Source organism: Carcharodon carcharias, chromosome 12, assembly GCF_017639515.1.
Source record: "Carcharodon carcharias isolate sCarCar2 chromosome 12, sCarCar2.pri, whole genome shotgun sequence".
Taxonomy (NCBI): domain Eukaryota; kingdom Metazoa; phylum Chordata; class Chondrichthyes; order Lamniformes; family Lamnidae; genus Carcharodon; species Carcharodon carcharias.
In genome coordinates this window covers 110,707,128-110,724,356 of record NC_054478.1, presented here as the reverse complement: position 1 = coordinate 110,724,356, position 17,229 = coordinate 110,707,128, and the positions used below count along the sequence as shown (strand labels likewise).

The 17,229-nt window shown below is 42.0% G+C and overlaps 1 protein-coding gene across 9 annotated transcripts in view; it reads left to right on the top strand.

Annotated features, from left to right (window-relative positions):
• LOC121284866 (diacylglycerol kinase beta) overlaps positions 1-17,229 on the top strand; it is a 695,944-nt gene that overhangs the window by 489,407 nt on the left and 189,308 nt on the right. For all 9 annotated transcript variants that reach the window (XM_041200699.1, XM_041200700.1, XM_041200703.1 and 6 more), the window contains one exon: positions 9,146-9,210. In XM_041200699.1, coding sequence (XP_041056633.1) covers positions 9,146-9,210 — 65 coding nt within the window. The remainder of the gene's footprint in view (positions 1-9,145; positions 9,211-17,229) is intronic.

The window sequence follows — 17,229 nt, the reverse complement described above, 5'->3', positions numbered from 1 at the left end:
GCAGGAAGCAGTGAGCGGGCTGCCCACTACAGGGAAATTGAGCATGTCTAGCAGCGCTATGCGAATGATTTCTCGCCTATAGTATTTGACGCATAATCAAATGTACAATTTTGCGATTTAATTAGTTGCAGCAGCTCCCATGCAGTCAGTTCGGATTAGTTGAAGCAGCTCCCACGCGGTTAGTCCAGGTTAGTTAAAGCAGCTCCAATGCAGTCAGTCCAGGTTAGTTGAAGCAGCTCCCACGCTGTCAGTCGAGGTTAGTTGAACCAGCTCCCATGCGGTCAGTCCAGGTTAGTTGAAGCAGCTCCCACGCTGTCAGTCGAGGTTAGTTGAACCAGCTCCCATGCGGTCACTCCAGGTTAGTTGAAGCAGTTCCCACGCTGTCAGAGCAGGTTAGTTGAAGCAGCTCCCATGCTGTCAGTCCAGGTTAGTTGAAGCAGCTCCCACGTGGCCAGTCCAGGTTAGTTGAAGCAGCTCCCATGCTGTCACTCGAGGTTAGTTAAAGCAGCTCCCATGCAGCCAGTCGAGGTTAGTTGAAGCAGCTCCCACGCTGTCAGTCGAGGTTAGTTGAAGCAGCTCCCACGCAGCCAGTCCAGGTTAGTTGAAGCAGTTCCCACGCAGTCAGACCAAGTTAGTTGAAGCAGTTCCCACGCAGTCAGACCAGGTTAGTTGAAGCTGCTCCAACACATTCAGTCCAGGTTAGTTGAAGCTGCTCCAACACAATCAGTTCAGGTTAGTTGAAGCAGCTTCAATGAAGTCTGACCTGGTTAGCAATGGCTCCCATGTGACCAACCAAAGTCAGCTTCATGAAATTCAATGATATAAGAATCCAGTACGATCTGATAAAAGCTTGCACTTCCAGTCACTGATCTTAGTGAATCCCAGCAAGATTGCTTTTGAATTCACCTCCTGACTCCCCAAAGTCTGTCCAAGGTATAAGTCAGGAGTGTGATTGAATATCCTCCACTTGCCTAGATGAGTACAGCGCCAATAACGCTCAGGAAGCTCAACATCATCCAGAGCAAAGCGAATGGCTTGATCAGAAGCTCATCCATCCCCTTAAACATTCACTCCTTCCACCACTGGTGCACAATGGTAACAATAGTGCACCATCTACAAGATGCACTACAGCAACTCACCAAGGCTTTTTCAATAGCATTTTCCAGACACGTGACCTCTACGACCTAGAAGGACAAGGGCAGTAGATGCATGGGAAAACCGCGACCTTCAAGTCCCCTCCAAGCCACACACCGTCCTTGCTTGGAACTATATTGACACATTGGTGAAGTGGGAAGATAGGTAGCAGATGAACGCGGAGAAGTGTGAGGTGATACAGTTTGGTACAAGGAACGTGGAGAGGCAGTATAAAATGAAGGATACTATTCTAAAGAGTGTAGAGGAGCGGAGAGACCTGGCTGTATATGTACATAAGTCATTAAAGTGACAGGACAGGTAGTAAGAGCTTTTCTAAAGCATTCAGTATTCTAGGCTTCATTGATAGGGGCATAGAGCACAAGAGCAGGGAGGTTATTATGAAGTTATCTAAGACATTGGATAGACCTCAGCTGGAGTATAATGAAAGGTTCCGGGCATTTGAAAGGATGTGAACGCATTGGAGAGAGTGCAGAAGAGGTTTACAAGAATCGTTCCAGGGATGAGACACTTCAGTTATGAGGAAAGATTGGAGAAGTTGGGAATGTTTTCCTTGGAGAGGAAAAAGCAAAGAGAAGGCTTGATAGAATTTTTCAAAATCATGAGGGGTCTGGACAGAGTAGATAGGGAGGAACTGTTGCCGCTCATAAACTGATCGAGAACCAGAGGGCACAGTTTTAAAGTGTTTTGCAAAAGAAGCAAATGCAAGGTGAGAAAAAACTTTTTCACGCAGTGAGTAGTTAGGGTTTGGAATGCACTGCCTGGAAGTGTGGTGGAGGTAGGTTCAATTGAGGCATTCAAGAGGGCATTGGATGATTATCCAAGTGGAAACAATGTGCGGGTTACGGGGAAAAGGCAGGAGATTGGCATGTTAAAATGCTCAGAGAGCTGGTGCAGACATGATGGGCTGAATGGCCTTCTACACCATAACAATTCTGTAATTCTATGAAATCACTTTCCTTCACTATCATTGAGTAAAAGTCCTGGAAATTCCTCCCTAACGGCAAATACTGGTGTACCAGCACCACACAAACTGCAGTGGTTCAAGAAGCTGACTCACCACCTTCTCAAGGGAAATTAGTAATGGTAAGTAAATGATGGTCTTAACAGCAAGGTCTACATTCCATAAACAAATTAAAAAATGATCCCATCTGTGATATCTTCTAAAGTACATGCGGTATCAGTATCTGAACTGGCCTCAGAGCAAATAACAGTGTTTCTCATTGTCAGTTTCTTCTTTTGCTATCACTTCTTGCTCCTGCACCTCTTTCAGACCAGGTTGCAGTCTTTCTGTATGTGAAAGGAGACAGACAAAAGGGTGGCCCTTTGGTGAGGGGAGGAGGGAAAAGCAGCTGGTGCATTCTTAAGACATCTGAAGCTTTGTAAATCAGATAAGATTGTGGGATGAAGTAAAGAGGGACATTAGAAGGAGGATTACATACGAGTGCACCAACATCTTCAATGCTTTGAGCCTTGCTGTTGAACAATGCTCAATTGTGGTCTCTCCACTGATGTTGAGTCTCCACCATTGGATGAGGATATAACATCCCCCATTCCTATCTTTGGCTGGTTAAGTACTGCTGTCTACAGTTATGTGCTACCTTGTCCTGTAAAAGAGAGGGAGATGTGTCAATGAGTGTGATGCAATATGTTTGGGTGATGTGGACATCGTGGTTCAAAAGCTGGAAATGTCTGCAAACTGAGAGATATGTGTGTGGTGCTTCCAGCAGTGCTAAGTATGTGAAAGGGAAATGAAAGTATGAATTTGAGGTATGAATTATGATTGATAAAGATTGTTGGTAGGTAGTGCAGATAGAGTTGAATTTACCAGTCTTTGAGGCTAGTTGGTAGGAGAAGATGTTTGAAGATGAATTCACTGGCCTTGACAACTCATGTGAGGTCATTGAATTTCTTGGAGCACTCAATCTAATTCCTTAGAGCTACAATGTAGCATTAACTACAACAACTCTCTGCTTCTATTGCCTTTTGAAAGTCTGTTTGAAGGGCCTCCTGGACCCTGCGGATAGAGGATATCTCTTCCCCTGTCCACCTCCTTCACCAAGGCCTTCATTACTATACCTGAGAACATTGGAGCATGCTTGTTGCTGTTGCACTACTTTTTTCTGTTTTTCCTACTCCCAGAATATCTTCTCCACCCTCTTCCAGCTGCTTTAGCAGAATGTGCCTCCTCTGTAAGATGCAAGGGGAGCTTTAAATGGTGTTGGCCTCACTCAGCAATGCATTTATCATTAGACTGCAAGTAATGTAATTGAGTAGGCAGCACCAAGATTGCTTGCTGCCTGAATGAGAAGGAAAGGGTGAGGGTTAATCGCAAATCGCCCCCATTTTCGGGGGCTATACGAATTATTTCCTCTCTTTCTGCTACATACAGTTTGTTGGTGCAAGCTAAAGAAAGTATTACTTCAGGGCAATTGATATCTAAATAAATCAACATAATATTAAATAACCATAAATGTTTTATAATTTAGTTTAAAAAAATGATAGTGAAGAATCTAATTTTGGAACAAAGCCAGGAAAATCAGCAAGTTGCTACAATATAATGAGTTGTCACTAGATGAATCAATGCAAGCAGAATAACATTAAAGGGTGAAGTGAGAAACTTCACTCTTTTATTGGCTTGGTTTTCTTTTCATCCCAGGGCTCAGCAAGTAAAGCAACTTGAAAATTACTTGTGTCCCTGAATCCGTAGTCTCAAAGGGACTTGGCTGGACTTGCAAACCACAATCATTGTAGACAGTTAAGATTTTAACCGAATGGATCAGTCCCAAGAATACTTTATAGGGGGATTTAAGAGAAATTAAACTTTGCCGTGCTGTTTTTAATGGATTAAATTGATATTTAAAAGCACATGAGCTGTGAATAAATATGTAAGTTGAGGGAAGTCAAATAACAAATGAGTGTTAAAAGTGACGCTCATTAGATGAAATGCTAATTGTGTGTCTTTTTTTTAATTAAGCTACATGTAAGGTCAAAAGACAAAACAAAATATAATGTCGAACTCACATGAAGAACTTTTCTGTGGTCATTCTAATTGCAAATTGGTAAAACTGAAATCTGAGTAATGTTGAAGTGATTTGCATTGCAGCAACCGTTGTAGGATACTAATGCTTTTCAGCTTTTCTGACAGTTACATTGAAAAATGAAGATATTTTTGTTTGATTTAATTCAAATAAAGTCAATATGGGTAATTAACAGTCATATGTAAAACTGGTCCATATGCTTCAAATCACCGTTTAGTGTGTTTATACAGTCCTGTTTTGAAAAAGTCATAATTATTGTCCTGTCCAATTTCATTACACCACTTCCATTGAAAGCCAAGCTTTTCGCAGCTGTAGTGGATGACAGGCAAAGGCAAATGTGAGCTAATGTTGCACAAAATAGGTGGGAGCCTAAGGCATAGTTAAGTTAGTTGCATGGATTTGAGCAAAAAGTTACAAAAGGACATCAACAAAATCAGGCAAGTGGAGCTTAGTGTGGTGAAATGTGATCTTTAGATCTGAAGAAGATAAGCCAAAATATTCTCTTGATGGTGCGAGACTAGTAGCTGTACAGGAGCAAAAGAATTTAGGTGCCCATATGTTATACCCAATTTGTGAAACTGCCCTTTTCATGAAATGGGCACTGGTAGAACCCATTCCATGAACTCAGGAAAGATTTACCAGAGCATTTGAGGACAGCTTATATAAACTTGGTTTGTATTCCCTTCTGCTTAGAATGGAGCAGAGGTGAACTCATTGAAAATGATAAAGGAATTTGATAGGATAGATGCAGATGTTGGGGAAATCCCAAACAACATGACCTGAGGCCATAACTTCCACGCTCCCCAGCATCGGATTTGGGGGGTACCCCAGAGATGTGCTGGGGAACCCCTCTGTGAAGTTCCCAGGTGAGGGTTTGCGTGGCAATTGTCCAGAGTTGCACACTGCCTCTGGACAATTGTACTACGCTGGGAACCATCCGAAAATACAGCTTAAGTCGCAAACTTCAGATGGTTCTGCCAGGGTTACAATGATAGTTACTCAGAAAAAGTTAGAATTAGAACCTCTTCTGACTTCTGGGTAACTATTGTAAAGACACAAATCGAGCCCACAGGACTACTGCAATATCCCTGACCCGACCCACACTCCATCCTACCTCTACCCCTTGACCTCCAAACCCCCACCTTCTCTCCAGCCTCTGAACCCCCACCCCCTCCCCCAACCTCCTCCCGACCTCCAATCCTCACACCTGTCAACCTCAGACCCCCCCCCAACCCACCCGGCTGGACCTCAGATTTCCACACCCCACCCCCCCAAGCCCACAAATTCTACCCACTTACCTTAGACACCTAGCTTCTCCTTGACCTGTCAATTTCCCTGGCCCTTTAAACTTACCTGCTTTACAGCAGCAAGTGCTGTCTAAAAAGGGGGTGTGGCCTCCTTGAACCCACTGGAGCTAGAGTTTGCTGGGGCCTGTGTGGAGCCTTTCGATGCAGGCCCCAAGCAGCTCCGGCGAACAGAAGGGTCAGCGTAATTTTCAAGACCAAGTAAGTAGGTATTTATTTCTTCTAATCCCTGCTGTACGGCATTTTCCGATATTAGTTGAATGTTACGGCCCATGGTCTTAAAATTACCTCTACCATTTCAGAATAAAATCAGTAAATACGTTTTGCACAACAGGTAGTGGAAATCTGCAACTTGATCACCAAAAGGCTTTTGCTGCTGAGTCAACTGAAATTTCGAAGACTACGATCAGTTTTTGATAGGTAAAGGTATTGCGGGCTATTCACAGGTGAATAAGTTGAGGGGTTGAGGTCAGATCCACATTCTAATTGAATAGCAGAACACAGTTAAAGGGTTGAATGGCCTACCCCTGTCCCAATGACATTTTACTCCCATGTACCTAATTTCCCAGGAGAAATAAGTACTCCTCAGTCAACTCTATTGATGGAATATTTTGACAGCTTCTGCTCAATAATTCTTTGAAAGGAATTGAAGACTAGAGGATGTACTTTAAAAGCTTTAGTCAGGTAATATTTATAATTTCTTTTTAAACAGACAGGAGGCTTTTTTAATAGAGAACTTTTAAAACCAAGTCTGTTGTGTGTGAGAAAATGAGAAAAAAAAAAGGCAGACTACTAATTACATATTTGTTGTGCTTTTGGCCTATAAACTTCAGAAAGTGCAGCATTATGTTCAGGGGGAATGAATTAATTGCTTTTTGTTGAATGTGGGGAAAAATAGGTTATGAAGCAAACCTGATATAATTGTTTCACATGATTTAAAGGCAATTTTGTTAACAATTCAGACGAGTATTTTAATCATCAGTAGCTGTCGGACACAGAGACAAACATATTCATGGTAGAAATTGAAATGTGTTGCACACGTGTTTCGGGCATGGAAAGGATGCAGAGCTTCCAAATTTAGAATTGGGTACCCTGCACCCAATCTTCCTCAGCATTAGTCCCACTGCTAAACTTGTGTGGACCTTTTTTAGGTGATCACACAGATGTTAGGCCCTTAGTATTTAAGCTGCCTGTTGCCCACTCTAGGACTAAATTGAGATATGAGTGGGGCAGGTGATAGGCCTGTACCACTCGGTGTTCTTCAATGGCCTTCATGGTTGCCAACTCCAAACAAGTTTTCTTTTTTGCTTTAAAAAAAACCTCTTCCTGCGGTACCAGGAAGAGCAGAAGTAAACCCCGACCTCTACAGAAGTCACTGTCACTCCCATTAGCCTGTATCAGTGCCCCGTTGAAATCTGCCATCAGCAAGGCAGGCAGTGCTATGGCAGGCAAGCTGCCTGTGGACGCGAGACCAGCAGCAAGTGTGTTGATGAGGCCTTTAACAGGCACAGACTATCTTTTTGGCTGTGGCTTTCCTCATTTCATTTGTTTTCTTCAAACAAAAAGCAAACTAGTTGAATTTTAAATGGCCTAATTACTGCCTGTGTTTCATTCATATTAATTAGAAGGACAGAGAGAGAAGCAATGACAAAGACGCAAGCAGAGTACACGCCGAGGAAACAGTCACAAAAACACCAAATACAGTTTTTACATGGATCGGTTACAACGTCACAAACCAATACTGCTAGCATGGAATCTCACCACACCATACCCTCCATCTTGACCACAACCAATAATATCAGGCTCTCTTTCTCATCCCTACTCCCTAATAACATGTAATACAATGAACCAACCTCTTCTTCAACCCTTAGTTGTGCCAAAATCCAGAACCACCACTTGCAGTTTAACTAAATCGTCCTCTCAAGAGATTCCCAACCAAAGTATTACCATTCTTGTTCCCAAATTTCAGCTCCTCAAGCTCTTCCAAATCCCAAGCCCATACCACAGTCAGACTCCAAAACTGCCCCCATTTGTTACCCAAGCACAACACTTCCTCAAGGGCAGTTAAACTCCATACCCAACTCAACTGCTGAATACTACATATCTCCAATCGATATATATTGCATACCATTTACCAATGTATTAAAAATGGAGAGTAAAAAATGCAATGCACAGGTAAAGAATAAAGTTGCAAAACTCAATGCCCAAAGCAGAAGGAAAGAATACAGAATAGGTTCAAAAAATGAAATGTGACTTGCCTCATCACCATAATTTAGTGATCCTAATGTTATCCGCTGGCTTAAACATCCCGATTCTAGCTGGTTATATTATGTTATGAAAAGGCTATAGTGGTAGTGGAGAGAGTGCAAAAGAGATTTACAGAAATTCGAGGTTACAGTGATCAGAAAAGGATGAAGGCTGTTTTATTACTCTTGAATAGAGAGGCTGTCATCCGCTGGTGGGTTCGCAGGTGAGGGCCTGTAAAATTCCCAAGATGGCCTGCCCACTGCCCTCCTGCCCACCCCTGACCCTGCAATTTTACATGGGCTTGCCCTCACCCAAATTGAGGCCTTTAATTATTGGCCACTTAAGGGCCGCTTCATGTCCGATATCAATTCTGAAGCTGGCAGGCAGAGTTCAATGGCAGAGGGAGCCCCGGCAGGTTACCCTGCTCGAGGCTCTGATGGGAAGACGGGTGTCTCTCCCCCCCCCCCCCCCCCCCCCCCCCCCCCCCCCACCCCCCACCCTGGTCCCCTTTCCATATTGGTTTCCCCCTCTCCCTCCACCCAGGTGCTCCCTTCTCTTCTGGCCTCTCCACTGAGGTCCCCACCCCGTCCCCTGGGCCTCAAGTCCCCTCCCCACCATTGGACACTTATTTGGTTCTGGACTCCGGGACTTAGAATTTCAGGACTTCTTGTCATCCCAGTCCTAGCCGCTGGTGCTGCTGAAGCTACAAAACTATCAGCCTATCAGATTGGTTGGCAGTTCTCTGAGGCAGGTCTTCACTCAACTGAAGGGCAGAAGACCTGTCTCCAGCCAATTGATGTTCCTCTGAGTGTTAAGTGGCTCTGGGACTGCTATGATTGATAGGGAATGCATCCCCACAGGTGCTGGGGCAGGAAACCCCACCATCCAAAAAATTCCTGCCCATAATCACCAAGAAATCAAATAGGGAATTCAGAAGTAACATCTTTGCTTAGAGATTGGGGAGGATGTGCAATTCACTACCAAATCAGCTGATTAAGTGGATTGTAGAGATATATTTAAGGTGAGGCTAGATAAGCATGCGAGGGAGATGGCAATAGAGGGCTATGCTGATGGAGTTAGGTGAGGAAGAGTAGGAGGAGCCTTGAGCAGAGCATAAACCATGTAGTGGACTGATTGGGCAAAATGGCCTGTTTTTGTTCTGTGTACTCTATGCAATTGCACCTATATAATGAAACACACGTCTTCTGACTCATTGTGAGCAATGTCACTAAGAGAGCCAATAGTTAATTTTTCTAAAAATCAGTGAAATGCATAACTGGTACCAAAATTTATGAAATATAGAATGAGGGACAGCCGAATGATATATCAGTTAAATTGTACTGATTATTGTCCTCTTTTCTTTGCTTCTTGTATAATACATTTTGAAATATTTTTGTGTAGGATGCATCAATTGCTCACAGATTTCACGTAATGAGAGAAAAGCATCCAGAAAAATTCAACAGCAGGTAAGAGTTATTTTCCTCTGTCTTCTTCTCCTTTTCTAAAAAGACTGCCTCACCAGACAGTCACACTGACATGATTTTATATCAAGCGATAAAATTGCACTGCACATTGAAAATTGGGACCGTTTTTGTTCATTTCAATTCATAACTGAATTACAGAAATTTAAGTACACATATTTTTGTTTCTGCTCATTATCTGTCTGGGTTACATATGACTTAAGAATAGTCACTTGGTAGCAGAGTATTGCTGAAAAAAGAGACATGCTGTCGGAGCTTTTCATCTTGCACTCATCGGGACAGATGCAACAATGCCAGATATAAAAGGGAACAACAATTTATACTGCATGAGAAAAGGATACTGATTGATTGGCAAGTTGACTCTGATTGGTCAAGCCATTGCCATGTAGAATGCACCAGGGAATTATTGTCTACTACGCTTTTATTTAATTCAAAAAAGGTGCAACGCTCAGGCATGTTGCTTTTGCTGCAGAGGATAGGTCCCTGCATGTGAATATATGTAGTTTCTAGCAAACGAAATGAGCCACATTGCAAGACTGACCAATGATCTCAAATTGGTTGTTACCGTAATTCTTAGAACATTCAGGATTGCTCAGCACATGCTGTCCAATCACGGAATCACATCTTATATTCTGAGTTTTGCAAGCATGGGCTGGTTTAGTACAGTCAGTACTCTGTCTATTCCTTCAACAGCATAGTTTAAGAATTTGTATCATGTATTCTAGTGTACAATAAAAGCAGAAACAGCAAGGCTTGAATGAAAGACCTATTAGCGATGCAATATGAGGTTTCCTGAAAGTGTTGTAAGAACCAAGTAGAGTGAAAAGTTAAATGGAAATAATTAATTTTTGTGAACTTTTATTCTGTTTGATTTTAAAATGTCAGTTGGGAAATTGTTTATATTTGTGACAAAATGATTACAACAGGCATTGTGGTATTTCCATTCCAGCAGATATCTATTTGAATGTTCGGCTACCTAATGATTATGAATATATAATTCAAAGTTAAAGAAACAGTTAATGAACTGATCTTTTTTATTGGTTTATATTTTCATTATTGAACCTTCTAGAGGTAATCCCTAGAACATTTTAGATCAGAAGAAAATAGTTTTGTAATATAACTTGATATTACTGTTGGCCATGTTAGCAGATATATGTTTAATACTTGGAATTCCTGAGTCTACTTGTTCAACAGAAACACGAATCCATTTATTTTAAATGCATTAGTATCTTACCTTTGTGCCTTTGAGAGCTGTTTAGGTGCATACCATGGAGGACTGTGGGCCACATATCAAGCTGAAACTAAGGTGCCTATTAATTTATATCTCAAGCTTCATATATGAACAAGTGTTCATCCTTCCAGTTCTGTAAACCCACAAAGTTCAAACAGAACAGGCCTGCAAGTAAGAAGTATAAGTTGATATAACATTGCTTTGCCTGGAGTTTGTGCACCAGATTCCCTAGCCTCACAGGCCACATAAGGCCCAAAGGCTTTACTTTGCAGCTCTTGAGTTCTGATAAAAGGTTAGGTGGAATTTGGTTGTGTTGACAGGGCCCCCGCCCACTGGTTGAAGAACTGGTGGTAGCCCCGTGTCGCCTTTCCACAGGAGGCCTGCCACAATTAAACAATAAGCATGCACTTACCTGGACTATATTGGGCCTCTCACTGAGTTAAGACCTCAGTAAAGCGGAAATCCCACCCTCCAAAAATCAAGCTACTGGCTGATCAGAGGCCGGCGGCTCTCCGTTAATAGCAGCTGCCAGTAATACTCCAAGGTCTTCATCAGTGATCATTGCTGGATTCCTGTAGAGAGGTAATTGAGGTGGGATGGGGGGGGGTCACTGAGACGGGATTGCCAACTAGGGGGAAGGAGAATGCCGGTGAGGAAGGTGGGAGAGCAGTCAGGCTCCCCCTTTCCGATACCAGATTGTTTTATCGGCTACTGAATGACTATGAATGAGGCCCCCCCGGTACACTGCCGGCAAACCTGGCAGGATTTGCTGGTCAGCTCTCTGAAGGTACAGGGGACCTGTGCGTTAAATACCTGTCACCATTAAATCCTGGTGAGTTTAGGGTAATTGGTTTCAAGTGGCTCGTTAACGAGACAAATTCTCTTCCCATCACCAGCAGCAATTTGCCTGCATTGGGCCCTTCCCACCCCTCACCAAATGCAGGATAAGTTTCCTGCCACCGGGAGTCGAACACATGACCCCCCATGCCATTCTCCGAGCCCTCCCGTCATCTTGTTCGCTCCAGCGGGCTCCAGGAAATTCTGCCCATTGACTCTGTTTCTCTCTCCACAGATGTTACCTGACCTGCTGAGTATTCCTAGCATTTTTTGTTTTATTTCAGACTTCTACCACCTGCAGTATTTGGTTTTCGCTTTTGGAACTCCTCAGTAGAAATATTCTTTAAATAGTGGGCAAAGGAATGTTATGCAAATGATTTAAGGAATCGCCCACTAGTATTGATAACAGTCATCACTATTACAGCTTTAAACATTGGGTGTCAGCATCTTTATTTTGGTTTTAATTTAGTATCCCTTTAACCTGGCTTCTGATACTAACAAACCATACCTGGAAGACAAAATGGATTCCACATCCCCTATGCCAGTTTTTTTTTTTAGGGAACATTTTTTATAGTGATTATTGAAATGATTTGGCATTTTAGTTCTTTGGTACTCTGTGTTCTAGTGTTTGCAAAGAGTATATTTACGCATCTGGATTAGGGATGAATAAACCAATCCAGATTCCTGATCCTAATCACTGTGCAGCAATTATTCCTGGAAATATATGTGGTAGGATACTGGGTGAGAAGGAGGTTTCTGCTAGTATTTGGTGACTGGGTTCACAGACGAAGAATCGCAACCTGATGAGAAATAGGAGGGCAGACTGTGCAACCGTGTCATAGCAAGGGATCGACATCTTCAGGAGAGGAGAAAATTGATGGAAAGAAAGAGAAAGGGTTCTGATTTGCTGAGTGTAAACTCAATCGAGATTAGTCAGACCTGTTTTGATGATCTTTTGAAGAACATCAATATAATTTGATGTCAATTAATTCCAGTTGTCAAAGTGGCTCTGCTACTGACAAACTACACGCTGCATCAATTGAGTGCATATTCTTATGATAAATGGCATAGAACCAGAAAAGCAAGCTGCAGTAATGCCCAAGATTATATATGAGCATAATAATTGTTCCACCTAATCTGTATTGGAGGTATCACCAAGAGATTTACTGAAAGACTCTGGCTGCAAAATTTGGCTCCAAATTGTCAGTAGTTTTGCCGCTATGTGTTAGGTGCTGCATTTCTTAATACTAAACCTTTAATAGAGGTCTCTTGCCAGGTCACTCTAAAAGTGGCAACAGAGGAAAATCTTGTTGTAATTTTTTTTTATCTGCAGAGTTCAGATATTCATGGCTTGAAGCTGGATTATTTTAGCTTTTTATATCTAGTGGTTAATTTGGCAACTACTTAGTAATTGGGGCTTTCTTCTTTGTTCAGATTGAGCTAAGAAGTGTGCTGGAATTTGGTGCAGCTGCATGTTTGAGTCATGCAGGAACCTAACACATAATGTTGATTGGTCTATGTGGATTGATCAAGAATACTCATGTCTGAGCAACTCCAAAATCTACACAGAGATCAAAATTGGCTTTCAAATTCCTGCTTCAAAAACCTGCAGCTGGGGAAATCCCATTGCTGTACAATATCAAAGAAAATTCAGTTTTCTACGCTGCTTTAATTAGCCTCCAAACTATATTTTGTTTTATAGGATGGTTTTCCATTCAGAGTTGTTTTTAGATTGGAGATGTAGGTCTTTTTTATTTTAGCAACTTACCTATGTTACACTACAGGAGAAAAATATTTAGTGTTTTCTTATTCGTAAATGGAAGTTTTGCCTTTAAAAAAGACAGGGCCTCAATTCAATTCTGTTTGATGCAAAGAACCCTCTCTACTTTTTGGTTGTTAGCTTGAAATGTTTCTATTTCATCTAAATGTGAACACTTTCCAGCTATTCAGAGCAGCCATTTCCTGCTCAGAATAGCTCTTTAGCCACCTTTTATCTTTGGGTGATGTCACAGTTTTTTTTTAAACAGCTGGATAAAATATACAGATAAGCTGCAGATGTCAGCTTTTGAGGGCTTTTCAGTGTATTTTTACCAATGAATGAGCAGAGAACCAAGTTTCTGTGTGTCTGTTACCATTATTACACACAAAACCACTGTTAGAAAATGTTGGAACTTCCCAGTAAATCACCCTGCATCTGAGAGCAAAAAGTAAGTGAACTCTTAAGGTGTGATCATTCATCAAAGCTGCTGAAGGACGTGGAGAAAGATCACACCCAACATGTTAGCGTACTTTTCATTCTCAGATGTGCTGTACGTAAGTGTCTTTTTCAGATTTCTATTTATTTTCCTTCGGTCTTCGATGTAATTTTATTCAATGAACCATTTGACATTGTCCTGTTGTCAGACATATCCAGTTTGAAACAACCATAAGGAATGTAATATGCTATTAAGTTTGGTAATAGAAGTTTGAGTCTGCAAGTACTTTCAACTAAAGATTATCACAAGCAAAGTTTCAACAAAAAATATTGAGATTAATGCTGTAATCATCAGCTATTGAAATTGCTGGCATCTGTATTAGTTACCAAGCCACGACTTATTTCATTTCCATGTTACTAAAACTCCTGTTTACTAAACCAGTCTGCAAATAATAGCAAGCATTTCACGTTGTAAATGTTTGCCTTCAAAATGTGTCGTACTTACTATTTAAGAGAAGCATAGCAATGCTGGAGCTTTAAGATAACTAGATTATTGGTGGATAAGAAATGAATTCTTCTGTAGTGTGTAACATTTCTTCTGATTTTTGAACTAATTTGCAGGGAAACACCAAAATTTGACTTCATGAAAATTTTCCATTTTCGCCACTCTTTTTGTTGCAAATCAGGGGTGTAGGATTTTGTTCAGATCATATATCTTTCTCTATATAACTTTGCATAAGACACACAATTCTGTCAACAAACCATACTTACTGTTTCCACAATATTTTGTTGTGCCTTGCTCTCAGTATTTCCCATTGAATTTTGCTATGTCTAGTTTCAGGCTTTACTCACTGTGATTCTATGGAGCAAGTTTCCAAAGTCTCCCAACTCTTATCGCAAACTAGTGCTTCAACAGAAACTGCTATTCATCGTTTGAATATAGTTCATATCACAAGCCATTTTCTAGTATTTTATACAATTATTACTAGCCAAGCAACAAAGCTGCTGTGAACCAGTAATGATTCCGTTATTCCATTTACACTGCCTCTTGACGCATCTTGCGTTTTTAATCTCTAGTCCGATGACTTTTGTCATTTAATCTCTTCTGCCCTCTCTTTTGTTTTTCTCTCCTCCCCCATTTCCTAAATCAGAAGAGATTGTGAAATGAGGAAGAAATAGGATGTTAAAAGAAAGATTAGACATGATTATATTGTCATCTTCGCTTGCTTCCTCCCAGTTGCAGGCCGTGACACCAGTTGTGGACCCTCCAATGATGGCAACTGCCGTTTCCTCCATCAGCATGAGGACATGTAGGCACAATCCCCACCATTGCAATCATGCACAATGACCTACAAGATAGAGGAAAGCATGTCAGTGAGTGTGGTGCAATACATTTGGATTGTTACGATCCAGTTAGGGACCAGTAACTTTGTTTAAAGTAGACAATGTTTGAAACCCCAATTATCCACTAGGAGAATAATGCCACAAGATTCCATGGCTTTAAACAAACAAAATAAGTTTTACTATACAAAATTTAAGGAAAGTCAGAAAAGTAAAGCAATTTACAAAACCTGTCTTATACTTTAGCATTCAGAATTAGCATGTGGTAAATATGAATTAACAGGCAAACCATGGTCAAACACACACTGCACATTAAATGGCAGATCTGACCAAGGCAGATCCCATGGTTTTCTCGGCAACCCACTTAGACATCAGTGACCATTGTGAGTCACAAAATCTTGTTTAAACCCTGTCTTGCTCACAAGGGATTTCTATTACTCGTTTTTGAAGAATCTACCCTCTGAATTCCCTCAAAAGCTGCTCCGACCCGGACTGCTTTAACGACTGCACACTTCTCGATCATTCAATCTCTTTTGAGACTGTGTTCCACGAGATTCACAAAGCTGCACTCCATCCTCTAATTACCGGCACGGTTCCAACTCTTTTGCAGACTGCTCACTTCATTAAGTCGGCACTGCCCCTAGGTTTCTCCAAACTCCAGTCTCCCAGCTATAAATGGCTTCTCAGAATCCTAACTGCCTGGGGCCCGCTAACAGCTCCCAGGGCTTCTCTGTGAACTGAAAACCACATGAGGTCCAAACTGCAACCAAACCCCCTCCCAGCAAAGACGCAGATAAATTGAAACCAGAGAACCTTCTTAAGCTCCACCCATCTGCATGATGATGTAGGCTTTCAGGGTTCACTGAAGGCTTTTAGACTATTTTAGCTCTAATTCCCAAAATGAAATGTCTCTCTGGACTGCACTTATTTGCAAGCAGTATGGATATCGCATCTCCAACTCTGCAGCTAAGTAAGCCTACCTGCTGTTTTAAGGCTCCATCTCTTCAACTCTGACTCCCTTAAACAAACAGGGGTAACTTTCTGAACTGCCATTTTCTTTTATGGGTTCTGCCAATCCCTAATGCCCAGTATTTTAGTTACCTTACCTTCGCAACAACAATCTTCCCAGAAATAAAATAATAACATGAACCATGAACTAGATATTCATCACAGGATGATGTGGCTGTCATGGTTGAATACCTGCCAGTGTATGCAAGTTGTGAGATGTGAGTATGAGGTTACAGCAGTGCTAAGTAAATGAGGGTGTGGTGAAGCTATGAATATGAGTTTGAGTCGTGGTTGGTAGAGATTGTCAGTTGCTAAGTGGGCACTGCTCAGTCATAAATCTTGCTGCTCAAAGGCACCTCTGTCCCAACATAGGTGCCCAATGACTTTCGTGCATCTGTCACCTGTGTTCAGATTTTTGACTAGGGACATCTAGATTCACTGCCCTGTCCCCGTCACCAATTCTCAGTTGCCACAATACTTGGTAAATGGATCCTGTTAGAACCCTTTAACATGGGGACCTTAGACTGCTGTTATTATTCACACAATCTTGACAGGTTGGCAGTCAAATTGCAGTGATGTGTCAAACCACGATTACCAGGACCACTTTGCCGCTACAGCTGCCTTCTGCCTTTGCAGGTGACCTGTTCTGCCGTTGAGGATTTTTTGGACCGTTCTTTGTGTGGCAACTACCCCTGAACTTGCTGCCATAGTGGCCCTACCAGGAGCAAGTAATTCCTCATGGTATCACTCAAGGATCGTCAGAGCGCACAAGCCTCTCCACTACTTCAAGGCGGTGATCCACAAAGGGTACATACATGGAACAGGGTGGTTAATTGAGCTGTGTGTGAGGCTCATGATTGTTATAAGGATTCCTGGACTGCATCCAGGTCCCCAGGGCTACGCTGCTTACATTGAGGTGAGGGGAGTGTGACCGCTCTTGACATCAAAACAGCATTTGACGGAGTGTGGCATCAAGAAGCCCTAACAAAACTGGAATCAATGGAGATCAGGGGGAAAGTTCTTTACTGGTTGAAGTCATACCTAGCACAAAGGAAGATGGTTGTGGTAATTGGAGGTCAATCATCTCAGTCCCAGGATGTCGCTGCACGAGTTCCTCAGGGGAGTGTCCTCGTCCCAAACATCTTCAGCTGCTTCATCAATGACCTTCCTTTCATCATAAGATCAGAAGTGGGGATGTTCACTGATGATTGCACAATGCTCACTGTTTGCGACAGTTCAGATACTGAAGCAGTCCATGTCCAAATGCAGCAAGACCTGGACAGTATCAAGGCTTGACTGACAAGTGGCATGTAACATTCACACCACACAAGTGCCAATCAATGACTGTCTCCAACATGAGAGAATCTAAACACCTCCCTTTGACATTCAATGG